Genomic DNA, 27,116 nt, shown 5'->3' with positions numbered 1-27,116 from the left:
TTACCTATCCTGAATAGAAGTTCTACCTACCATCAGGAGGTAAGCAAAAAAGCCTCCTGCCAAAGAAACTCCACCGAAGTTAATGACAAGTTGTTTCGTTAGGTCTTCTTTCAGAAGATATTTAATATTATTTTGTAAACAATATTAATATGTCTTATATAGACTAGAAAGAACAAAATAAACTGTAGAGTGATGCTATATACAGACACAGTGATAAATGTAGAAGTAAGAGAGCAGATTATCCACAATGGAGGAAACCACATAATTATGAAAAGTAGCTAAATGATCACAAAGTACAAAGTCTGGGGACATTTAAAATTGGCCAGTCTTATGCACCTTTGATTTACAGATAGTGAAATAGCAGATGTTCATAATAATCATGTTTCATCATCCGGATGCAGACTTACACTCTCAGCAGAATTTTTTATTTAAGGATTAAGATAAATGTATAACATATTTTAGAAACATTTACAAACCAAAATTTTGCTTTTTAACTTTTAGAGGTAAAACATCATATATCTATAAAATCTGATTATGCAAATAATGTTATTCAAAGAATTCTAGACAGCGGGAGTTTTACAATGTTTAGCTTTTTGAAATGTTCTCTTAATGTTTTCCTGATTTGCTCTCTCTTGGTTTTAAACCCAACTTTTTTGATTCAAGATTTTATTTATTACATGTATATTTCTTTACTATTTTATAAGCAGTTAATATTTTTATATTGGTAATAATAAAATGTTGTCTCTTCTTTTTAGTTCCACCTTCCTCTTTTTCTTTCAAAACTCATTATTTCAAATATATCAGGAGAGTCTCACTCATGATTCACTGGCAAAGATCAACTCTAAATAGGAAAATGTTACGTTTTTAATTTAATCTATGTTTGCTATGGAAGTAAATTCATTGAAAGAGATTTTTTTCTTCTAAGTAAAAAACTTTCACTTCTTATGCATAAAATACAGATTAATTACACCTTGTGATCCAGTTGTAATGATTCCATAGCCTCAGCAGAAAATAGTCTGGTATTTTGGAGGGAGGTCACATTAGAACATCATTTTGAAGTGAGGCTTTGCACTCTTTCAATATTTTTGGCAGCTTAACTGCAGTATCTTTCATATGTGAAATAACGAGGGTGTTTAAACAACTTATAAGAAACTGTTAAATAGTAAGAGTTCAAACTTCTGTTGCTCCGCTTAGCACTGTGAATATAGAAACAATAGACAAGAAGAGGTAAAGAAAACAACTTGTAACCCTCAAATGGATGATGGACAAGATGGATGAAGAAGGAAAAAATTTATATTTAGAATTTACAAATTAAAATTTCTTAGCACAATAATAATGGCTGTGTCCAAAGGAAAAATTCATCAACCAGAAAAAGGTTGATATATTTCCTATATAACATTGATTTATTTCAATTAACAATGGTTTGAACAATTTATTTTTCGAGTTCACTATAATTATAAAATATTTTCTGACAAGCTGATTAATAACGGTACTACCTTATAAGCACAATTAGAGTAGCTCTAGAGATCTAGTGTTGAGTTCCATTTGTAACAGTGAAACAGCAAAAGAGCTAGCACAACTAACTCCATTTTTGTTTAAGGGGCTTTTACCCTTTTTTGGACATAGGCAAGGATAATTTTAAAGACTAAGATGATATGCAAAACCAACAATAATGTAGTTTTTTATTTTATTTTAATTTTTTTATTTTCTTGAGACGGAGCCTTGCTCTGTCGCCCAGGCTGGAGTGCAGTGGCGTGATCTCGGCTCACTGCAAGCTCTGCCTCTCAGATTCAAACAATTCTCCTGCCTCAGCCTCCCGAGTAGCTGGGACTACAGGTGCACGCTGCCACGCCCAGCTAATTTTTTACACTTTAGTAGAGACAGGGTTTCGCCGTGTTGCCCAGGCTGGTCTCCAACTCCTGAGCTCAGGCAGTCTGCCCGCCTTGGCCTCCCAAAGTGCTGGGATTACCGGCATGAGCCACCGTGTGTGGCCCCCACAATAGTGTAGTTTTTAAAAGCTAATTCTGGCTTGAAAAGCTAAGGACATAAACAACTATGTTTTGTTAAAGATTTATAGGACGCTGTGACCTGATAAAGGCCAAGAAGTTCCCAGCCTCCTTGGACCCTCACTGGTGCCCAGATTTCTGCGATCACCAGTCACTTCTTGATCCCAACCATGTTCTCTTCTGCCCACTCTTAACATAAGAAGAGCCTGAAATTTTTACTGACTTAAGATGGTATTTTAAGACACAAGTCTACTATCTTCTCAGTTTGCTGGCTCTCCTAATAAACCTGCTTTTTCTCTTACCAACTCTTGTCTCTCGTGTTTGGCTTTTGACTAGCAAGTAGCCAAACTTGGTGTTGGTTACAATTTCATAGTGCCCAGCATGGGGCCGTGTACCCATGGATGTTCTAGCTCGCCCCATTTCCAACAGCAATGGAGCAATTAGCCACGGTAGCGTACCAGGACTTCCCTGTTCGCGTTACTGGGCAGAGCAGTTAAATGAGTTTTTAATGATTCCATTTTAGCTTGAACTGGTTGAACACTATAAGAAAACCAAAATCTCCAAATAAACTTACATTTGTGAGTTTTATATCAACATCAGTAGCTTAATAACAGCAGATTCAAATTAGACAGAAAAGAGAAAAATAGAATTTTACTTACCTTTTTAGTTGTAGGTTGACAATTTGAGGTCTCAATTTTTCTTACTGCAATTTGCCCATTAGTTTTAAAATGTGCACAAAACAGGCCATAATATGTAACCCACTGAAGTCCCAGAAAACTGGGCATGCCTTTGAAGTGTAAACTCAGGGCCCACAAAATATGACAGACAAATTCAAATGACCTGGTTCTCAGATTGGGTAAAAGTCCAACAACTATTTCCCTCTCCCACAGGATACCCCAATCAAATACAAAAACAAAGCAGTGAATTCTGAGGAAAAGCTCACTTGGAAGGGAAGGCAGTTCCTAGTTGCACATATTGAAGTGACTTACCCAGTCTTAGAGCCTGTCAATATTTCTTTTCCTGGCACCAACAAAGCTTTACAGGCAGCTGACACCATGAAGAAGGAAGAAGGGAGAATCTCTGAGACAAAAGCATTGCTGGCAGCTGCTGGGATGTCTCTGGAATTCCAGTCATGGTGTCAGCTAGCCATGAGCAACTGGCACTCATGACTGGTTGTTGATCTGCCTGATAGTGTGAATGGGTAATTCCCGGAACATTGCTGGGGCCGATTGCTCCATCCATAGGAAATCAGGCAGGCTAGGACACCCAAGGCACACAGCCCCACATTGGGCGCCATAAAACTGTAACCAGATTCAGCTGCTCGCTCGCTGATCAAAAGCCAAACACGAGAAACATGAGTTGGTGGGAGAAACAGCAGGTTTATTTGGAAAGCCAGTAAACCAAGAAGATGGTGGACTTACATCCTAAAATAAGTTAGGTCAGTACAAATTTCAGGCTCTTTTTATGTTAAGGGTCAAGAGAATAGAAGGGAGTTGGGATGAAAAGGTGACTGATAATCACAGACATCTGGGCACCAGCAAGGCTCTAAGGAGGTTGGGAATTATTTTGTCTTTGATCAGGTCACAGTGTTCCTATAAATCTTTAGCAAAACATAGTCATTTACATACCTACCCTTTGATTCCAGGGTTAGTTTTAAAAAACTATATTGTGGTTGTTTTTGTGTAGTATCTCAGTGCTCTATAGTTATCCTTGCCTATGTACAGGAATGGATAAAGGCCCCTTAACCAAAAATGAAGTTAGCTATGTTTGTGTTTTTTTTGTTGTTGTTGTTGTTGTTGTTTTGAGACAGAGTTTCACTCTTGTTGCCCAGGCTGGAGTGCAATGGTGTGATCTCCGCTCACCACAACCTCCGCCTCCCAGGTTCAAGTGATTCTCCTGCCTCAGCCTCCCGAGTAGCTGAGATTACAGGCATCTGCCACCACACCTGGCTAATTTTGTATTTTTAGTAGAGATGGGGTTTCTCCATGTTGTTCAGGCTGGTCTCAAACTCCCAACCTCAGGTGATCCACCTGCCTTGGCCTCTCAAAGTACTAGGATTACAGGTGTGAGCCACCATGCCCAACCTGTTAGTTCTTTTGCTGTTTTGCAGTTATAGTTTGAGAACAAACATATTTTAAAATAAATAAAGCAGCATACTAACTTCTACAAAACCAACAACTAATTCCCATTTGGTGATGTCATGCTCCATTTTTTGTTTTACTTAAGTACATTTGCCTTTTACTACCACATATTGTTTATGCTCACACATTTATGTAAATATCAAATTGAAATTAAGTAGAAATAATACTATTTTTAAAAATCTAAAATTTTAAAAATTTTAAATAATTTTAAGTTTTAAAAATTTTTAAAAATTTGACTCTCAGGAAGATAAATGGATGCCTCTTGTGGTCTCAGAAATTCTAGACTATAAGCTGATGAACTGCAAATTAGCATTCACATTTCTGACTTAATGGTTAGATAATCAAGAGTTTTCAAATATTTTGAGAATGATTAAATGCAGGTTAAACTAGTATATTTGCTAAATCACTGACAGTTTATCTGAATTTGCATATACTTATTTGTGAAGTATGGAACTATCATTTTCCTGGATAACCTTCTGTTTTTAAACTATTTCCTTGCTAAGATTTCAGATCTATTGGGAAGAATTATCTTCTATTTAAAAACAGATATAAATAAAAATACAGGAATGATTTTGGTGAAATAAACATAAAATTTGCATTTCTATCAAGTTTCCAAGTGATCTTGCTGCTGCTGGTCTGAGCACTAAACTTAGAGAACTTTCCAGAGCCACTTGACAGAAAGATAATTGTACCTTGAAGTTATATAATCGGTATTACAGTTTTAAATAGAAACTAAACTATGGTATAAATTTTAAAATTTATTTTCAAAATATATTCTCTATAGCTGCATGTCATTATATATTGTAGAATTCACTTTTTGAGATTGTTTTCCTCCGTGTTAGTCTTCATTTTATTCTCAACCCAAGCTGTGTCTCCCCTCTGTCATTGTTTTGGTAACATTTGTCTGATTTTATGGTTACTATATATTACTAAAACGGTAACTTTCTGGCATAATTTTTCAGATAAGAATAATCATTAGAATGTAAGCTTCCTGACACAAGGAACCATGTGCTATTCATCTTTAAATCCCCACTTCCATCTTATAACTAATGTGTAGCACTAAGCATTGTCCATAAAATAAACAAATATGTATTGAATAAATATTATTACATTTTGACTCTATTTCTTTTCTCTGAAGACCATAAAAATCACATATAGAGTTTAAATCATCTAAAATATAAATATAGGGAGGTGAAGAAAGTAGGAAGACAGGAATGGAAGCCTATAGGGGTCTGTAGGAACAGAAGGTAGTATGAAATGATGAAACCTGAATCAACCAGGATCTTAAATTATTAATTCATTTATTTGAATGTACCATGTTTCTTTGTTATTTATTTGGTGTTTTACAGCACAATATATAAAGAGGAAGCAACCAATCCAGATATATTGATTAGAAATGAGTTTAAAAATTAAATAGAATTTTACCTTAAAATAGTTATAAGAGGACACTGGCTAAATCCAGTCACTACTAAACAAGTTAAATGAAATGAAGTACTAGAAAATACTTCATAGGACAAAATTAATCGATGTATATCAAGGAACTCATGAAAATAACAGGCAGTTATAGATATTTTCTCAAGTGAGAGAATCCTTGTTTAATCTCTGAAAAAGATATATAGTAAGTGATTTTTATTATTCTAATACATGTTTGAAATGGAAATATTTCATGATATAAAAATATGAAATCTTATTAGAAGACATAAAACAAAATTGAACAAATGGGAAGGCCTAATATGTCTTAGGAAGGTTTACTATCATTTGGAAGTCACTTCTTCTAAAATTAATAATTTAAGTTATCATTAGAATCCCAAAGTGTTTCATTAGGAGGGGGAAATGTATAAATTAATATTAATGTTTATTGCCTGAAAGAGCTTAAGAGAGTATGTTAAAGGACCAAGAAAAGGATCTTGACTTTCCAGTTACCAGAATATCAAAACTGAAAACCACTAAACACAAATCAATATGACATTAGTATAGAGAAACCCCGGAAGTGGAGGTTGCAGAGTGTGAAGATTGCGTGACTGCACTCCAGTCTGGGCAACTAGAGCAAAACTCCGTCTCAAAAAAAAAAAAAAAAAAAAAGTACACAGAGTAATTACAATAATGGGTAACTAGCTTTAGAAAACAATTCTGAGTTTTACAGTGTGTATAAAGTCAGTATAAAATTTGTGAATAAATGAAATATATGTAGATTTCTTAAAATTCTGTGATTTTACTTGGATGAAGTGAAGAAAGCGTATGTTTTGGGAATTCCCTACTGAATATTGGAGAGAACAAAAAGAAAAGAAAGAAAATAGGAAAATGATAGATGACATTTTACAATATTGCAAATTGAAATGACAACAAGCATAAAAATGACACTATGTAGTTCACTATTTGTTGAGGAATGAAAACTAAAGTAATATTGAGATATCAGGTTACCCCCAAAGAAGAATCAAACATTAAAGAGAAAGCTGTATGTGTATATATTACAGATAAAAATGTGAGGTTTTATATTTTTTTGGGGAAAGCAATATGGCAATAGCCATTGAAATTAAAAACAAATGCATCCTGTGATCCAGCTCTTCTGTAATTCTCAGAAACTTTACTATAAAAAGCAAAGCACCATTAATTAAAATTACATGTACATGAATTTTATTGTGATAGTGCTCATGGTGGCATTATATAGGGAAGATTAAATACATTCCATTATATGTACATAAAAGAATAAAATATAGCCACCTAAAATAAACTGTGTTAATGCAAGTTGACTTAGATGCTTTTCTGTGAGGTGTTTTTGAGTAAGAAAAGCAAGAGGAGAAAAGATAAATATAATGTCATCCATTTTTGTAAAACATAAAATAACCAAGAAGCCCTTTGTTTATTTTTATCTGAATATACATATTTGAATTATATGAATATCAGTACTGCAAAGGGTCTGAGATTTTATTCTATTTGCAAACTAACAAGTTAGCCTTCTTATGTTTTACAGAATTTGATAGAAAACATGAGACTCCTGGGTCAGAAACTAAGAGCTTTATTACTCACGGCACAGCAAACAGAATGATCATTTTCATATTTGTAATAGTTCCCTTTGTCCTGGAGTCTCACAGGGGTCACATGGAAAGCCACCTGACATCTGCAGAAGAAGAGTATTGCATTATAGAATGGAACAATAGAGCCAAGGGTCCTGTACTTTTTGAGCAACAAAAAAACGTAGTATGCAGCAAAGAAGCTAGTCTCCCTCCTACTGGGAGCAAAAAGTTACCCAATAGGAAGTCAAGTTGTGATAGGGAGTCAAACCGTGATCTCCTTGACCTGTGTTGTTACTAATGTGACAAGAGAAACTGCTTGGTGTGAGAAAACTGGTAAGTCTTGCAATCTAGCCTACTTAGCAAGAACACTAAGTGATATTCAGGGGCCATTGTGAGCTGCAGAGGAGCATGAAGAAAAATATAGAACATGTATCATATTTTAAAACAATTGACTTTGCAGGGAGTGAGTTGATGTAGGGGGGAGGGTAAGAAGATGTAGAAGAATGAAGCAAACAAAAAAGAAATGAAAAAGACTGCATTTAATAAATGCATAATCACAAACGTATGTATATACATTTATGTATAATTATGTTTTTAATTAAAAGTATAAGTTATGAATAATTTTTTTAAAGTTACAACCCCTGATATTTGGTCATTTTAATCTCTAATTTAAATACGTCAGTGGCTTCCTATTAATTTTAGGATAAAGTCTATATATAGTGCCTAAATACGGCTTGCAGTGATTTCCACATATAATTCCTGCTTGACTGCTGATCCTCGCCTTTAGCTGCAGCCATTGTTCTACACTGGATATTCTGCATATTTTGACTATGCCAGAGATCATGAAGCAGGAAAAATTATGCCGACTCATTGATGCTTACCTTCAGTGATATAACAGTTGATTTAGAAATGAGACACTATTGAAAAGATACATGTCTTCCCTTATTACAGTTCTGGAGTTTCATTGCTACTCCAAAGAATGGTAGGTACAAAAAGAGTTCTGCTAAAGGTATAAATAATTTTTACACATATGTTAATTAATGTTGGTCAAGCACTACAATCTAAGCATTTGCTTTTTAAAAGGTAATGATTTTTTGTTACTTTGAAGAAGTGCATCCATGTATACTAGCAGTAAGAAAACAGGAAGACAAGTTTTTCTACAAGAGTATTTCAGAATTCTCTCTGAAACTTTAATTGTGTTACATTTAAATTTTTAACATTTTAAAATCCAATCAATTATAAAACTCTAAATGGTAAATATTTGAGTATGTGTGTAAGAGAAGTTTTAATAATCAACACTAATTTGGGTTAAGGTATTCCAGAGACAGAAAATTTGAGGAGGAGCATTTCCTGCCGAGTGTGTGGTACATTCTTGACCCTTCCTCTCTGATCAGCTTCAATTAGAAAGAAAGGGGCAGGTGCGGTGGCTCACGCCTTCAATCCCAGTACTTTGGGAGGTCAATGTGGGTGGGTCACGAGGTCAGGAGTTCGAGACCAGCCGGACCAACATGGTGAAACCCCATCTCTACTAAAGATACAAAAAATTAGCTGGGCATGGTGGCGCACACCTGTAGTCCCAGCTACTTGTGAGGCTGAGACAGGAGAATTGCTTGAGCCTGGGAGGCGAAGGTTGCAGTGAGCAGAGATCACACCACTGCGTTCCAGCCTGGGCGATAGAGCGAGACTCTGTCTCAAAAAAAAAAAAAAAGAAAAGAAAAAAGAAAAAGTATACAAGACTATACAAGCATGCATATTACTTTGCTTTACACAATTGGTGGCCTACTATACCTACTTTATAGCAAAATATATTTGAAAAGCCAAATGAAAAATGGGAAACATGTTTTTTATGAAGAAAAGAGATAATCGCTTGAGAGGGAGACAAACTGAATCACCACTCTCTTATTTGTTTAGAGTTTAGTGTAGATTAATGTGAGAACATCCTAACCCCAAAGGGACAGGTGATTTCACAGGGAGCAGTTTTCTCTACTGTACGCAGAGACCAAAAGTAAGAGGAAAAGTGGTTCAAAGATGGAAAGGGTGAGGAGGGATATTGGTTGAGCTTCACTACCAGGCTAATCTTCCCACATCAGAGACAATTGCTTGCCCTAGGGGTGAAGACATCTTAGTCAGCACTGCTTAAACAAGGTAGTTTGTGCAGGATATGTATTCTGTATGCATCTGAGTTTTCTCAGTGCTCTCTCAGCAACTACTTCAAACGATTATTGTGGGATCAAATAAAACATTCCAGATACAGCATCCAGTATGTGTTAGCTGTCATTGTTCTAATAGTCTCAGCATTGGAAAACTAGCAAAAATCATGAAATTGCTCCTAATTCTTTTTTTTTTTTTTTTTTTTTTTTTGAGACGGAGTCTTGCTCTGTCACCCAGGCTGGAGTGCAGTGGCCAGATCTCAGCTCACTGCAAGCTCCGCCTCCCGGGTTCACGCCATTCTCCTGCCTCAGCCTCCGGAGTAGCTGGGACTACAGGCGCCGCCACCTCGCCCGGCTAGTTTTTTGTATTTTTAGTAGAGACGGGGTTTCACCGTGTTAGCCAGGATGGTCTCGATCTCCTGACCTCGTGATCCGCCCATCTCGGCCTCCCAAAGTGCTGGGATTACAGGCTTGAGCCACCGCGCCCGGCCTAAATTCAAATTTATAATAGAATAGCCATTGGATTTTCTGGGATGTTTATTAAAAATCTGTGATCAGCTAGCAATAATTTTCAACTTTCTCAGTCTCTGGGAACAATCATCCTTATTCAAATATTCCCTGGCTGCTAAGTTCACCCATCTGAATAGTTTATATTCTATTTCTTTTTTAATGTTTCAAATGTTTCTATGTAAAAACAAAAAATGATTCCAAGGCATTGACTGTTTAAAGTATGTAAATATGAAAAAATGGTAATGAATTGGTAGATTTACATAAGTAAACTTTGTCTGGATATTGGAATTACTAAAGAATTTAAAAATAACATTGTGCTGTAAATGCAAGAGTAATGTTAGGGAATATTGATAGGATGTCAGTTTTCATAGTTTGTAGTTAAAGTAGGGAAAATTGGAGCCTTCATAACTGTCAGCATAATTGTACGATCCTTGTCTCAGGAACCCTTTCTCCTGCTCTGGTTTGCCATCAGCAACCACTGTCTCTAAAGTTCCTGTGATATTCTTGTAAACACAAGTTATTTTCCTTCTACAAATTTTATGAAAACTTTACAATCATCTGCTTGTGCCTAATTAATTTATAAAGTTATTGACAAGGATTTATGAAATATGTAAGTCCTGAAAATCAGGGTGTGTCTGTGTCAGGTAGGAGGGTACCTCTAGACCTTAACTCAATTAACATCAAGGAAGTAATTTAGATTCAAAGTAGGGTTTAAAGCAAGTACACATATTGAACTGAAGAAGTGGCTTATCATAAAAAAAATATATATTTTGGGGGCCTGGCATGGTAGCTCACACATCTAATCCCAGCAATTTAGAGGGCCAAGGTGTGAAGAGTACATGAGGACAGGAGTTCAAGACCAGCCTGGGTAATGTAGTGAGATCCTGTCTCAAAAAAGAAAGAAAAGAAAAGAGAAAAAGCTGGGCATGGTGGCATGCACCTGTAGTCTCAGTTGTTCCAGCTACTCAGGAGGTTGAGGTGGGAGGCTTGCTTGGGCTCATAAATTCGAGTCTGCAGTGAGTTATGATCATGCCACTGCATTCCATCCTGGGTGACAGAGGGAGATCCTGTCTCTAAAAAAATATAAATTTTTAATTAAAATCTGACTAACCCTTATGTATTTCACATATGGGTCTTAGCTTTCATTACTCTCATGTTTTCTGAATCTCTGATTTGTGTGGTTCTGTGCACAAGAATCTGTCTCAACAGTCCTAGGATCTGACCAGCCTGGATGCAATGTACTAACTGGCCTATTCACTACCAAACTTGCTTTCCTACCTCCAGGAAGGAAATGGAGCTAAAATGAGTTATCTTTTATACAGGGAACAATTCAAACTCTGCTTCCCATTATCCACAAAGAATTGAGCATAGCATTATATGCTTAGAAAAAAAATTCTTCTCCTTCTTCCTTTCTTTCCTTCCTTCCTCCCTCCCTCTTTCTCTCTCTTTCTTCTTTCTGGTAATATGCATAATTGCAGACATGCTAAGACATGTTAAAGTCAATCAGGGGTTATACAATACTTTAGATAAATCTACTGTATTTCAGGTATAGGATCTGACAACTGAGTAGCAGGAGAACATTGCAATGGCTGGAAGAAGGCTCTCTCCAGCAAGACTGTCTTGGAAATTGCTGTATATCCCACTGCATATCAAACAGTGGAATTTTCATAGGCAAGTCCCCACTGCTCAAAGGGGGCATCAGATGTGTGTTAAATGTTCACTGCTAGAATTGTCATAATGCTTTCCTAAGTCAGACTTCCATTTCTTTTTTAAATACATTTAAAACTTTTTATTTTGATAGAATTTTAGATTTACAGAAGAGTTACAAAGATAGTATAGCTTAACCCAGTTTTTCCTTTTTTATTTTTTATTTTTAACTTTAAGTTACGTTCAGGGGTGTTGTGGTACATATACACCATGGAATAGTTTACACCCATTAAAAAGAATGAGATCATGTCCTTTGCAGGGACATGGATAGAGCTGGAGGCCATTATCCTTAGCAAACTAACACAGGAACAGAAAACCAAATGTGGCATGTTCTCACTTGTGAGTGGGAGCTAAATGATGAAAACACATAGACACATAGAAGGGAACAACAGACTTCCATTTCTATCTACCTCTTTCTCTGCACAATTCTTCTGTCTTTCCAGTCATTGTCTTTGTTGCTGTCTTGACCACTCTTTCGAAGTCTTTCTCTTCTCAGTCTGTACATAGTGCCTGATGAGGAAGTGAACAAAATAGAGGAGGGTGCCCTGGACTTCAAAGGTAGCACATTCAGTTTTCTCCTATGTATGAAAACAAACTGTATTTTTTCATCTGTGTGGTGAGAATAGCACTTTCAGGTCTAAATTCACAAAGGCACATCATATTAGCCCTTTTTGTATGTGGTAAAAACACTGAATATGAGGTCTACCCTCTCAACACATTTTAAAGTACACAATACAATGTTATTGTATATCAGATATTTTAAGAAAAAAACTCTTGGCAGCAAAATAAATCTTCAAATAGTATGGAAGTAATGTTGATTCCACACAGAGTCAATTTACCAGGAGGTCTTGTTGAACTGCAAGTGACAGACAGCTCAACAGAAACTGACTTAAGCAAAAGGAATTTGTTGTTTTAAAAGAAAGGTCAATGGTGAGGCTTGTTTAAGGAAATGCTAGAATAAAGGGTCAAGCAACTTTTTAAAAATTAATTTTTTATTTCAGAATAGTTTTAGATTTAGCAATAAGTTGCAAAGATATTATAGAAAGTTCCCATATACTCATATTCAGTTTGCCCTACTATGAACATCTTACATCAATATGATACATTTGTTACATCTAATGAACCATTATTGACACATTATTAGTAACTAAATAAAGTCCATACTTTATTCAGAAATCCTTAGTTTTTACATAATATTCTCTTTTCCCTAGGATCCCACATTGCATTCAGTCAGCATACCTCTTTAGGGATCTCTTGGTTGTGACAGTTTCCCACTTTTCTTGTTTAATGATTGATATGTTTTGACTGTGTCCCCACCCAAATATCATCTTGAATTGTACTCCCATAATTCCCACATGTTGTGGGAAGAACCCTGTGGGAGAAAATTAAATCATGGAGGTGGTTTCCCCCATACTGTTCTTGTGGCAGTGAATAAGTCTCACAAGATCTGATGGTTTTCAAAACAGGAGATCCCTGCACAAGCTCTCTTTGCCTGGTGCCATTGATGTAAGACGTGACTTGCTCCTCCTTGCCTTCCACCATGATTCTGAGGCCTCCTCAGCCACGTGGAACTGTGAGTCCAATTAAACCTCTTTATTTTGTAAATTGCCCAGTCTCAGGTATGTTTTTATCAGCAGTATGAAAACAGACTAATACAGTAAATTGGTTCCAAGTGTGGGGTGTTGCTGAAAAGATAGCCAAAAATGTGAAAGCAACTTTGGAACTGGGTAACAGGCAGAGGTTGGAACAGCTTGGAGGGCTCAGAAAAAGACAGGAAAATGTGGGAAAGTTTGGAACTCCCTAGAGACTTCTTGAATGGCTTTGCCCAAAATGCTGATAACAATATGGACAATGAAATCCAGGCTGAGTTGGTCTCAGATGGAGATGAGGAACTTGTTGGGAACTGGGGCAAAGGTGACTCTTGTTATGTTTTAATAAAGAGACTAGTGGCATTTTGCCCCTGCCCTAGAGATCTGTGGAACTTTGAACTTGAGAGAGATAATTTAGCATATCTGGCAGAAGAAATTTCTAAGCAGCAAAGCATTCAAGAGGTGACTTGGGTGCTGTTAAAGGCACTCAGTTTTATAAGGGAAGCAGAGCATAAACGTTTGGAAAATTTGCAGCCTGATAATGTGACAGAAAAGAAAAATCCCATTTTCTGAGAAGAAATTCAAGCCAGTTGCAGAAACTTGCATAAGTAACAAGGAACTGAATGTTAATCCCCAAGACAATAGGAAAAATGCCTCCAGGGCATAATAGAGGTATTCATGGCAGCCCTTCCCATCATAGGCCTGGAAGTATAGGAGGAAAAAGTGGTTTTGAGGGCTGATTCCAGGGTCCTCATGCTGTGTGCAGTCTAGGGACTTGGTGCCCTGTATCCCAGCTACTCTAGCCATAGCTGAAAGGTGCCAAAGTAGAGCTTGGGCCATGGCTTCACAGGGTGCAAGCCTGAAGCCTTGACAGCTTCTGTGTGGTATTGAGCCTGCCTGTGCACAGAAGTCAAGAATTGGAGTTTGGGAACCTCTGCCTAGGTTTCAGAGAATGTATGGAAATGCCTGGATGTCCAGGCAGAAGTTTGCTGCAGGAACAGGGCTCTCATGGAGAACCTCTGCTAGGGCAGTGCAGAAGGGAAATGTGGGATCAGAGTCCCCACATGGAGTCCCTGCTGGGGCACCACCTAGGGGAGCTGTGAGAAGAGGGCCACCTGTCCATCATACCCCAGAATGGTAGATCCACTGATAGCTTGCACTGTGCACCTGGAAAAGCTGCAGACACTCAACACTAGCCCATGAAAGCAGCTAGGAGGGAGACTGTAGCCTGCAAAGCCACAGGGGTGGAGCTGCCCAAGACCATGGGAACCCACCTCTTCCATCAGCTTGACCTGGATGTGACACATGGAGTAAAAGGAGATCATTTTGGAGCTTTAAGATTTGACTGCCCTGCTGGAGTTTGGACTTGCATGGAGCCTGTACCTCCTTTGTTTTGGCCAATGTCTCCCATTTGGAATGGCTGTATTTAGCCAATCCCTGTAACCCCACTGTATCTAGGAAGTAACTAACTTGCTTTTGATTTTACAGGCTCATAGGTGGAAGGGACTTGCCTTGTGTCGGATGATACTTTGGACTGTGGACTTTTAGGTTAATGCTGAAATGAGTTAAGACTTTAGGGGACTGTTGGGAAGGCATGATTGGTTTTTAAACGTGAGGACATGAGATTTGAGAGGGGCCAGGGGTGGAATGATATTGTTTGGCTGTGTCCCCATCCAAATCTCATCTTGAATTATACTCCCATAATCCCACATGTTGTGGGAGGAACCTGGTGGGAGATAATTGAATTATGGGGGTGGTTTTTCCCATATGGTTCTTGTGGTAGTGAATCAGTCCCATGAGATCTGATGGTTTTAAAAACGGGAGTTCCCTGCACTAGCTCTCTTTGCTTGCCACCATCAATGTAAGAAATTACTTGCTCCTTCTTGCCTTCTGCCATGATTATGAGGTCTCCCCAGCCACATGAAACTGTGAGTCCAGTTAAACCTGTTTCTTTTGTAAATTGCTCAGTCTTGCACGTCTTTTTCAGCAGTGTGAAAATGAACTAACACAATGATGTTGATAGTTTTGAGAAGTACTGGCTAAGGTATGTTGTAGAGTTTCCCTCAACTGAGATTTATCTGATGTTTTCTCTTGATTGGTCCGTGCTTATGGGTTCTGGGGAGAAAGATCACAGAGATGAAATGCCATTCTCATTACATAATACCAATACCAACATGAGTTATCACTGTTGATATTAATCTTGATCACCTGGGTGAGGTGGTGTTTATCAGCTTTCTGCACTGTCAAGTTGGGATTTTACTATACAAGAAACTCACTATGTGTAGTCTATACTCAAGGAATGTGCAGCTATGCTCCATCTCCTGGAATGTAGAGTATCTACATAAATTACTTGAAATTATTTATCACAGGAGATTTGTCCATTCTTCTCCATTCATTTATTTATCATTTAATCATCTATTTGTGTCAGTATGGACTCACAGATATTTATTTTATACTTTGAGTTATACTTCAGTACTACTTTATTAATTTGGTTGCTCAAATCATCCTAGCTTCACCTAGGACAATTGGCTTCTCTGTCCCTTTGACCTATGTCCATCACTTTGAGATTTTTTTTCAGAGGCGGGATCTTTTTTACTTTCTGGAACAGTAAGATCCTTTAGGCTCATCTTGTTTATTCCCCATCAAGCCCTAAAACCAGCCATCTCTCCAAGGAGCCCTCTATCCTTTTAATTAGAAAATGGTATTAAAATCTAAAATCTGAAGTGCTCATTATAATGGGGGTGTTGTTGCTTCTAGGCCCTCTCAGCTGACAGAGCAAAGAAATACATGTGTGTATGCTACGGGTTCAAGTCATTGCATCTGGGCTCAAGTTTTCTCTTTCTTCACTCAGGTCTTCCATGCTGACTCAATTCTTAGATAGATAATTTCTTCATTCTTGCAATCATGCTGGAGCAACTCCAGAACTAAGTCCCAAGGGGCAGAGTAAGAATCTCCCAAAATTTCCAACAAATTCTTACCAAATCTAATTTGGCTCCTTTTAAGACACATACCAACTTCAGAACTGATCACAGTAGCCAAGAATAATGAGGTATTCTTTTGGGTTAAACCTGGAACATATGTTCCTTGCCAGAGACAGAGGATTGACCCTGTTTGAACTACGTGGGTTCAGAACACTAGAGAAATGAATTTTCAGTGGTTGTTGGTGAAAAAGGGAAATATATATGCTGTATGTTTGAAATGATAATTTTCCACTGTAGTCAATTAGTACTACTTCTATGAATTCAGAAATCTAAAATTGGCCACCACTTACTGTTAAGTTTTGAAAGAAAATAAGATAGTTACTTTTGTAAAAAGATGCATCAGTAAATGGCTTGGGCTCTATCTATAGCAAATGAATGCTCATAACTTTTGAAAATTGAATAGTACTTTACTATATTATTGCATGTAATTATTTTCTGCTTTAAAACTACAAATACAAAGAGTACATCCATTGTCAGCTTCCTTTCTGGTTTTGCTTTTTAAAATAATTTCACTTTTACATAAATGGAGCATTTAGGCTGGGAGGAGATAAAATTTGTTGTCTTTTGTGGTTGTTGCTTTATTTCTACTGTCTCCATTGGTTTTCTTTATTTACATTTTTCAGTAATACATTCAAAGGGAAAGTAGATAGTTTGCTGTTCATTCATCAAAATATTAAGGCGCTTTTTTTCCACTCCAAGGAAGTTTGTGCAGTATATTAAAAAGGAAATATTATAGGATGGAAAGACATTATAACTCAAACAATCACTTTGGTCTGAATTTTTTGTTTTTTCTTAGTAAAGTGTTCACACTTCTTTTTAATTAAACTAGTTATTAACAGAATAAAAATTGAAATGTAACAAATTTATTTGCAAATTTGTTCCTTGAAAATACATGCTAGTTTTAAGATATCAGCAGTCTTCCTAAAAGGTTGCATCATGTTTTTATTTGAATGCAATTATTGGTTCTGTTTATATTTGTTAAAATTATTTTTTGCTTTTATTTCATTGCTTTTCAGACCATTGTGGAGACCAAAAGGTTTACAAAATAAAATGTTAATGTAGCTTTAATTGGAATTTTTAAAACCACTTCTGCTTAGGTCCCTGTGAAATGCGTTTCAAATTGTAGTTGAACCACACATATCTTGGGTGACTTCCAATTTTGAAATCCATGAAATGGATATAATCAAATTAGTAACTCTGAATTAAAACTTTGGCTACTTGAAACTTCATAGAATTAGACTTACAGGTTTTCATTTTTTTGAGGAATGTAGTTAATGATACTTCTTTCAATCTTAAGTCTTCTGTTTTTGAACTCTTTGGAGAAGATTTTTTTCCCATTTCTCCTCTGCATTAAGCAGTGGATATTGGTCATAATTTATTCATTTTATATGACCCTATTAAACTCTTTCCCTTTTTTGAGTGCTGCATATTTCTTTCTCTTTTCTCTCTTTTCCTCCTTCCCTCCTTCACTCCCTCCCTCCCTCCCTTCCTTTCTTTTTTTCCTTCCTTTCTTTATATCTTTATTTTTTGGGGGGGGCGGATGGAGTCTTGCTCTGTTGCCCAGGCTGGAGTGCAGTGGCATGATCTCAGCACACTGCAACCTCTACCTCCCGGGTTCAGGTGATTCTCCTGCCTAGCCTCCTGAGTAGCTGGGACTACAGGCGTGTGCCACCACACCTGGCTAATGTTTTGTATTTTTAGTAGAGACGGGGTTTCACCATGTTAGCCAGGAGGGTCTTGATCTCCTGACCTTGTGATCCATCTGCCTTAGACTCCCAAAGTGCTGGGATTACATGTGTAAGTCATCGTGCCTGGCTGAGTGCTGCATATTTCTAAAAATATTTAAGTTTTATCTTAAATTGTTTCTGTATGTTTAAGTTTCTTACAAATATAATATCCAATAAGCTTGCATAGTCATTCAATATTTTAAGCAAATTTTATTAACGATTATTTACTGAAAACATTTGATATACCAGACATGGTTATAAGTGCTTTTCACATATTTCGTTTAGTCTTTATATTTTAGTAAGGTAGGTATTAAAATCTCTGGTTTACAGAATAGGAAACTAAGGCTCAGAGAACTTAATTAAGGTCATACAGAAGAGGCAGGAGACAAACATCTGTAGAAGATGACACACTACATCTAAAATGTCAGAATGATGAGCCATTGTAACAAACAAAAACAAATAAAAGTAAACAGTAATTGTTCTGAGAGATCCTCCTTCATGTCTTTTATGTTCCTACATGTCTTGCTGGATATGCCAAAAATGTAAGGCCTTGACCACTCCTTACTCCGGTCATTTGTGAAGGCTGGATTTACAGGAAACAACCTTGAGAGATGAGGTAATGCTTTCTTCTGAAACAAAGAGCAACCTTTCTATAAAAGCAGTGGATTCTCTAATGTCAGAATTCTTCTCCTGTATTTTCAGCCTCCTGTAATTGTTCCTTGCATTTAATGAGCACTCAGGAAATGTGTGATATGAGAACTCAAGGACAAAGAGTAGAGTAGTAAAAGAATAGGTACCAGGAATGAATTATCCGACTATTATATCTACCTGTGACCCTTGATTATTCTAAAAAATAAACAAAATCAAACACATTTAATAGAAATAACAGCTAACATTTCTTAGTGTCTTCTATGTTCCTGGTAAGTTCTTAATGCTTTATGTTGCTTTACCCCTTGCAACAGCACTTTGAAGTAGGTAATATTGTTGTCTTTGTTCTACAAATGATGAAACTAGGGCCTAGAGGCATTAAGTAGTAGTTTGCCCAGTGTGTCATAGCTAGTAAGTGATGGAAGCAGGCTCTGAAAGCTGTCTCTCTGGCTCTGACACAGGTAGTCTCAAACACCTCCTTAGGAAGTTACTGCTATCTTTTGGTAATAAATGGGAGCTTTTATGGGATCACTGGCTTCCAGTTTTCATCAAGAAATGTAGAATGAAAAATAATACCATCCGCCCTAGCAATCCCATTACTGGGTATATACCCAAAGAAATAGAAATTGTTCTACCATAAAAACACATGCACATGCATGTTCATTGATATTCATGATAACATAGTCATGGATTCAACTCAAATGCCCATCAATGGACTGGATAAAGAAAATGTGGTACACATATACCATGGAATACTATGCAGCCATAAAAGAATGAGATCATGTCTTCTCAGGGACATGAATGGAGCTGGAGGCCATTATCCTTAGCAAACTAATGCAGGAACAGAAAACCAAATACTGCATGTTCTTACTTATAAGTGGGAGCTAAATAATGAGAACAAATGGACACAAAGAGGGAACAACAGACTCTGTGGCCTACTTGAGGAGGAGAGTGGGAGGAGGGAGAAGATCAGAAAAAATAACTATTGGGTACTACACTTAGTACCTGGCTGACGAAATAAGTTATACACCAAACCCCTGCGACATGAGTTTACCTGCACATGTCCCCCTGAACCTAAAACAAAATTAAGAGGGGAAAAAAACCCAAATATTTGCAAGGAAAAGGGCCTTGAATTTGCTTCTGATACATACGCAATATAACCTGAGGAAGATCCTCTCATAGCAATAAGACTACACATGATCGGGCAAGTGTCAACTATATACATTTGTTAGGACCAAATTTGTAGCTCATAATTTTTATGCAACTGTTTTTACCTTGGCGAGAATGAATGCTACAAATACTATTCCAAGTCTTAGTATGTGGAACCGAACTCAAAACAGATGTCCAGCTAAATGCATTAAAGATCACAAGAAAGGACTTGACAAAGCTGAACACCATAGTTCTTTATCGCTAAGCGTCTGGTAGTTCCCCTGGGTCAGTCTTTCAATTATGATTTCTAGAACTTTATTTTTTCATTTAAAAAAAAATTCTAGGTGTTGGCCGGGCGCGGTGGCTCAAGCCTGTAATCCCAGCACTTTGGGAGGCCGAGACGGGCGGATCACGAGGTCAGGAGATAGAGACCACCCTGGCTAACACGGTGAAACCCCGTCTCTGCTAAAAACTACAAAAAACTAGCCGGGCGAGGTGGCGGCGCCTGTAGTCCCAGCTACCCGGGAGGCTGAGGCGGGACAATGGCGTGAACCCGGGAGGTGGAGCTTGCAGTGAGCTGAGATCTGGCCACAGCACTCCAGCCTGGGTGACAGAGCGAGACTCCGTCTCAAAAAAAAAAAAAAAAAAAAAAAAAAATTCTAGGTGTTGAGAACTCACCTTGTCTACTAGTTTTCCCTGGGAACACTTGGGGATCTACAAACATCTGAAATTAGAGGACTGCTAATGGGCAAGAATCAAGAGAAAGGTAATTCAGAGACGACAACGAAGTGGTAAAGAAATTACAGGGTCAAAGCGAAAGAAAACCAAGCTGCTTGGGTAGGAAGATGCAATGCAAGCCAATTGTTTATTGTATCTTGTCCGCTCCGAGAGCTGCGCCTGAGCTCTCGCGTTAACTAGGCAACAACGTTGCCACGGTAACCGGGAGGCCCGGGAGGGCGAAAGCTCCTTGGACTCCTGGCAACCCTTCGTGTCCCGGGCTCCCGTGGGGCGGGGTGAGAGATGCCGGGATCTCGCGAGAGCTGCATGGGGCCGTTGGGCAGCGTCTTCGCTGTTGCCCTTAGGGACGGCTGTGGGCCGGCAGGTGGCTGGGGCTCGGAGCGCCGGAGATGGCAGCTCAGCGAGGGATACCGAGCTCCGCCGTGAGGGCGCTGGAAGAGGCGTTGGGCATGGGTTTGACGGCAGCTGGGGACGCGAGGGACACGGCGGACGCGGTGGCGGCTGAGGGCGCCTACTACCTGGAGCGTATCCTTCCCGTGGAGGCGCGGCTTGCTGCGCTGTCGGGTAATGGGTGTTGGGACGAAGGCGAGGGCCTCCCACTGGGGGCGCCTTTTGAGCCTTGGGGCCACCCGCCGGAGGAGACTTTGTTGGACTGCAAGGCGCTGTTTTTGCCACCACAGTCTTCCTGAGAGCCACTCACTGAATTTCTCGCCCTTAGTAGCGCAGGGTGTCCCCTACCTGTTAGAAGAGTTGGGAGACCTTCCAAGGCCTCATACTTAGTAACCACTCAGTACATTTTGGATGAAGGGGTTCCTTTTTATGTTAAGGCAGCACAGCAAATTGCTTCAACCCTGCTTGCAAATAATGGGTTTCCTAAGTAAGCGCTCAGTCTTTCAGAAAGCCGTCCCAATAAATTCAACGGAGGAACGTTAGGAGACTAGGGAAAGACCTCTGCCGTTGGACTTGAAGAAGCTGAAGCTCAGAATACCCAACCCACGATCCAGTTGGATGGTCCAGTTAATGCTTAAATGCTTAGTTTTGATAGCATTATCTTCCTGGGTAGTTCCAAGTTTGACTATTTAATAATAATGAGAATATAGTTACTTTTTTTTTTTTTTCTTGAGCAAATAATGATCTGGTGAACACAGCTCAGAGATGTTAGGAAGAAAGCAGATAGTGATTAACGATTTTTACCGGAAGTAACAGAACAATTGAATAACCATGTGTGGATAATTAGGTCCACTATTTCTTGTGTAAGGCTTTAGAACTCCCTTCCTCTAGTTATATAGATTAATCCCTACTAGGGAGACGGGGAGGGTTCATGAGAAAAAGACATCTAAGTCCTTTATTCAGGCGGTAAGAAAGAGATGATTATCTGTTCAGTTCTTAAAGATACCAAGGAAACGCCAAAATCTGCCAAATCTTATTTTTTTGTCCAACTGTAATCCTCCCCAGCTTTAATTCAAGATTTCAGAAATCCAGCAATGATTCATTTTGTGAGCTTTGACAAGCCGATTAACCTGTCCTGATTCAGCCTCAGTACACATCCACACTACAGAGTGCTGTGAAGAATTTAGTTGAAAGATAAAAGAAAATATGTAGTATTTTATTGGGTGCCAAAATGACTTTTACAGGAATAGAAATTCGAATCGCTTGAAATCAATTTGAAAGAAATATGTGGGTGCTTTAGTGTCATAAGTGAGGTTTTATACTGTTTTCATAGATCTAATAGGCTGTCTTTTCCAGTAATATTCCTCTTTAAGTTTAACAGCGATTTTCGTAATTCTTCCTAAGCGTATCTGTATCAGTGCCCTCGCTACTAAATGGTAACCAGGCATCTTGTAATTTTGTTTGCATTAAAATTATTTCCGTAAACACATAGTTTAATTGTTAACATGAGATTGACACAATGAGGTAACTTTTTGCAAACATCTTTGTGAAATAAATGGTAGGAGTCTAACATGACAGAACTTTCAGCAATGAAAATCAGGTTTACTTAATTTGCAGGGAGCTCACTGAGTCCCACCTGCCAAGATGTAGCAGTTTGCAAACCTGTCTTACAAAGACTTCTTCAAATAATCACACTTATTTGAACTTTAATACATATAAGCAACTGTAACTTTTTAGGATTTTACTATCCACTGTGTGAATCATCCAACCCATTTACTTCTCTTCTTTCTTTGCTTGACTGACTACTATTTTGTATTTTAACCAAAGGGTAGTCAGGGGATACACAGTTAAACATTTAACCAGTTAATTTTGCTGTATTCCATGCTGAGGGAAGAGGTTTAGTCATTTCAACTCCCAGTTGAAATGAAGTTTGAGGATTGCTTGTGAATACCATTTTTCCTGTATCCCTGGGCTCTCTTCACATGGTTAATTAAGAGTTGCCTGTGTAATGTTATTTGGCATTGTTTCTTAAGGCAATTATGATCGTTGCTAAAGTGAGACTTATTTGGTTAAAAGTTTTTGCTTTCAGGTAATTTAATTGAGCTATTGCGGTGGGTAAATAAAAGTTATAATATGCACAGATGAATCAGAAATCTGATGTCCTCTGCTTCCCACATATACTCAATGACTTCTAATCTGCATTTGGTCTGGACTTCCCTTTTTTATGACTGAACAGATGCTCCTAGTACATTAGACAATGATCTATCAATACCGAGCAAGACTTTGAAAGAAGTTGACTTGAATTCTTTAGGAAATCTCTCATTTTTCTGCTTTTAAATACTCAAATATGAAGAATATGATTAGATTAATGTCCAAACCAGAAACATAGCCAGGATCCGCCTTTTGGGGGGAGACATCAATAAAGGTCCCATGTCCTTTATGATGGTTTACACACTGTGTTCAGGAAAAAGAGTTCTTACCTTGCAACACCCCTTCCCTGTAATCTCCTAGCTATAACAGTGCCACCTATTTCTCTTCTAAGGAACCTCAGAATATCATTGCTTTTATGTTTTAGACTTCAACAAGGTGGCATACAAACTTACATGACATTGTTCTTAGCTATTGTCAGAACACTAAGAAATTGAGTTATGGAGTACATGAATCCTCTCTAGAACCCATCATTAGAAAAATACTTGCAGTATTATAAAATATAAGGTGAGATTTTAGCTATGTGATAGATATGTAAAGGGTCAAGTAGGTATCTCCAGAACCTAGAAAGAAGGTTGGTTGTCTTTTGTGAATGAATGAATCTCTTATTAGAAATCAACACAACTTGGGTGAGGTTTTCAATTGCAGTGAGGAAGGGCTGCCTATGAATGTGTGGCTGCAGACATTTGGGACTGCCCAGTTCCAATTGGAAGGCCAGAATGAATTTGTACTAAGAAAGCTAAGGGTTAATTGATTTTGTTGTTCCTTGTCTAAAGAGACTTTGTTCAAGGAGGAGTAAATGAATACATGGACCCTAGGAAAGTGGAGCCTCAAGGTATTGTTTTTGTTACATATCTCCCTCTACATGGACATCTGGCTCCTCTAGCTTGTGATTATTTCCTCTCTCTAGGCATTCTAATACTAAGGATTTGGCTTTTTAGATGATAGGTGTAAGTTTACTTGCCATTGAAAAGGTCTCCCCAACCCCCGGCAGCAATTTCTGAGAGTTGAGTAAGTTTAAGCCAGTTCTGTGAAGCTAATCAGCTCTGGATGGAGTCCCAAAGTCAACTCTTTCTGAAACTCCAAAATTAAGGACTCTAGACTCTGAAATACGAGGATCACACTAGACTGATGCTCTTATCTGAGATACTGAGGACTGTAATTGAAGTAGCAAGCCTATAGATAAATATCTTAACCTCTACCATGCTACGTTTAAAAAAAAAATATTTTTTTAAGAGATGAGGTATTGCTCTGCTACCCAGGCTTGAGTGCAGTGGCATGATCATAGCTCACTGCAGCTTCAAACTCCTGAGCTTGAGCAATCTTCCTACCTCAGCCTCCTGAGTAGCGGGAACTGCAGATGTGTGGCACCATACCCAGCTAATTTTGTTTGTTTGTTTGTTTTTGTGTTTGGTAGAGACGGGGGTCTCACTCTGTTATTCAGATTGGTCTCGAACTCCTGTGCTCAAGGCATCCTACTGCCTTGGCCTCCCAAAGTGCTGGAATTGCAGACATGAGCCAATGTACCAGTTTGCTGTCTTCTTAAGTAACTGTTCTATCTAGTCTTTCACTGCAGTAGTAATGTTCACTGATAAATTTAATTAAAATTGAAATTTTCCTTATTTTATTGTATTTTATTTTTTGAGACGTCACCCAGGCTGGAGTGCAGTGGCACGATCTCGGCTCTCTGCAAGCTCCGCCTCCTGGGTTCATGCCATTCTGCTGCTCCAGCCTCCCGAGTAGCTGGGACTATAGGGACCTGCCACCACACCTGGCTATTTTTTTTTTTTTGTATTTTCAGTAGAGATGGGGTTTCACTGTGCTAGCCAGGATGGTTCGCCTCGGCCTGCCAAAGTGCTGGGATTGTAGGCGTGAACCACCGCACCTGGCCTTTCCTTTTTTAAAATTTACTGTATGGTTTTTAACTTTTTTTTTAAAGCTAAACATTGTAGTTAAGTAAAACATTTAGAAAGGTGGATGCATAGATTTCTTTTTCTTTTTTAAAACTAACATTCTCTTAGATACATGTGTTAGCCACTTTTTCTTCTGTTATAAAATGGTACTTCTCTGAAATGTTTGTAGTATTAAGTGAAAACACATTTCTAAAATCCTTAATAATTGTTATGAATCCTAATAGTGTATTTCTTATCACTGGAACTTTACGCATGGGTTCTTAGATATTAGAACATACATACCCTATGTATATTCAGATGAAAAGGATACACAACCTGCATGTAGACAGACTAAGAACTATGTTACTAAATCCAGAGTGTTGATATTCACCTGTGTGAAAGTCATAAGCTATTTGGAGAGAAAAAAATGTGTTTTGCTCTGTGTCCTTTAGTCAGATGTTAATGTGCAGGTGACTCACCTGTGGATCTTTAAATGATTCTAATTCAATAAGCCTGGCAAGGGGGCTGAGATTCTGCGTTGCTAAGAAGCTTCCCGGTGCTGCGGGTGCTGCTGGTCCAAGGACTGTAATTGAAGTAGCAAGCCTGTAGATAAATATCTTAACCTCTAGCCTTTATATTTTCAGATAGAAATATCACATGTAGAGCCCATATGTTTGGATCTCCTGGCTTAGAAGTTGGAAAGACTTACACCATCAGCTTCCATGAGCACTATGAGTCTTATATGCTGAACAGAAGTTATTTTCCAGTTATAAAGGTAGAAGATACGCAATAGCTAACTAGAACAGGAGTGGCCAGTACATTTCCACTCTTACCAATTCTGTTGAATTGGTAGCGGCTCCCTGGTATAGGATATTAATAAGAATTCTGAGTCCTCATGAAGACTGTGTGGTAAAAACTGCAGGGAGCAATTGGCAAAAGGGAATGTGACCACAAGCATGCTAGCTACCTTCCATTTTTGTCTATATTATTCAGTTATTTAAACTGGCCTTCCTAAGAAAGGGACCAAGACTATGATATTTGCTATTTACGGTATTTTTATTTCAGCTTAATAAGTAAAATGTTGATCATGGAAGATCCAGGCTAGATTTTAGATTGCCTCTGTGTACGTTGGCTCTGCAGTGGTGGCAACGATTACAAAATGATTTCTGTCTATAGTAGCTTTGGGAAATCATGTAAAATATAATTAGCTATATGTTTCACTCTAGTTCTTTATAAAGATGCTGCTGCTGCTGCTGGCAGTAAACACTACCTACAAATGCAGCAGTGGAAGAGACCAGTGTGTAAGGTACTTTGTATGCTGCTTGCATCTGAAAATTGTTCATTGGTTTCTGGCTCTGGTTCATTTGTGGAATGTTATTTGTCTCTCCCTCATACCAGTTGGCACCTCAAGCTCTGTGCCATTAGGCCAACCAAAATGTCTCACCGAGGTTTCTGGCAGTTGTGTTCTCTGTAGTACTGTGATGGGCTTAGGACTCCCTGGCAGTTTCAGCGTGGGTGTTACATTTTCCTATTTTCTGAAAAGATTGACAGTATCAGGATCTGGTGCAGGCTCTGCTAGTGCAGAAACCATGAGATAGTTCATCCATGGTGACCAAATACCAGGGAACTAATTCATGCTATGAAACTCACAAGTGCTGCTAAATTCCTTCCAGAGCAAATGGAGATTTGGGAGGAATGGGAGCCTCAGTCTGTGTCTAGGTTATGACTAGGAATACAGAACCTGGTCTGAACTTGGATGTTCCTGTAGGCTGTGGCTTCAGGGCAGGGAGAAAAGAGGAGCCATGGACACTACCCTAGGCAAGAGCAGTCTAGAAAACCAGGCAGTTAGAGGGAAGGGAGTTTTGTAAGGGCTCAAAGGCAGCTTGACATTAAGAAACTGGTTTTAGGCCAGAATGCTAACTTATTATTTCAGTAGAAAAATAACTTTGCATGAGAACTGTGATTAGCTTAATTGTATGGATGTTTCCTAGAGAGTAGGATCACCTAAGAGATTAAATTACGGATGAGAAAGTTGCTCAGTGAAAGTAAAACCAGAGTATACAGAGTTTTATCATTCTTGACGAATTAACCTTTTCTACTCTGGCAAGATTGCTATACAAAACAATGCTTTCCAAAGTTTTTCATATACAGTACTCCATCACATCCTACTTCACTCTGCCTTGTATGCTATCCCAAGGGCCAAGGGGATTGATATCTCTACGATGCACTATTCTTTTTGTGAGAACCCAAGAATGTCATTTCTCTC

General features: G+C 38.3%; 1 protein-coding gene and 1 long non-coding RNA gene across 4 annotated transcripts in view; one reads left to right on the top strand and one right to left on the bottom strand.

The window, feature by feature from the left end:
• Positions 1-11,653: 11,653 nt before the first annotated feature.
• LOC117095321 lies at positions 11,654-20,478 on the bottom strand. The gene is made up of 3 exons (XR_004441924.1): positions 20,301-20,478; positions 14,246-14,409; positions 11,654-13,819 (listed from the first exon to the last, which is right to left on the bottom strand). It is a non-coding gene; the product is annotated as an uncharacterized LOC117095321 (long non-coding RNA).
• Positions 20,479-20,564: 86 nt separating this feature from the next.
• Positions 20,565-27,116, top strand: part of SPAG16 (sperm associated antigen 16) — a 1,188,211-nt gene continuing 1,181,659 nt past the window's right edge. For 2 of the 3 annotated variants that reach the window (XM_033230390.1, XM_033230388.1), the window contains exon 1: positions 20,568-20,885. In XM_033230390.1, coding sequence (XP_033086281.1) covers positions 20,750-20,885 — 136 coding nt within the window. In that variant the 5' untranslated portion in view covers positions 20,568-20,749. Of the gene's footprint in view, positions 20,886-27,116 lie in introns of all 3 variants that reach the window. The other variant, XM_033230389.1, reaches the window with a different exon arrangement.

Source organism: Trachypithecus francoisi, unplaced genomic scaffold, assembly GCF_009764315.1.
Source record: "Trachypithecus francoisi isolate TF-2019V2 unplaced genomic scaffold, Tfra_2.0 Lachesis_group13, whole genome shotgun sequence".
Classification (NCBI taxonomy): Eukaryota; Metazoa; Chordata; class Mammalia; order Primates; family Cercopithecidae; genus Trachypithecus; species Trachypithecus francoisi.
The sequence above is the reverse complement of the archived record's forward strand: the minus strand, read 5'-3'. Positions and strand labels throughout refer to the sequence as shown.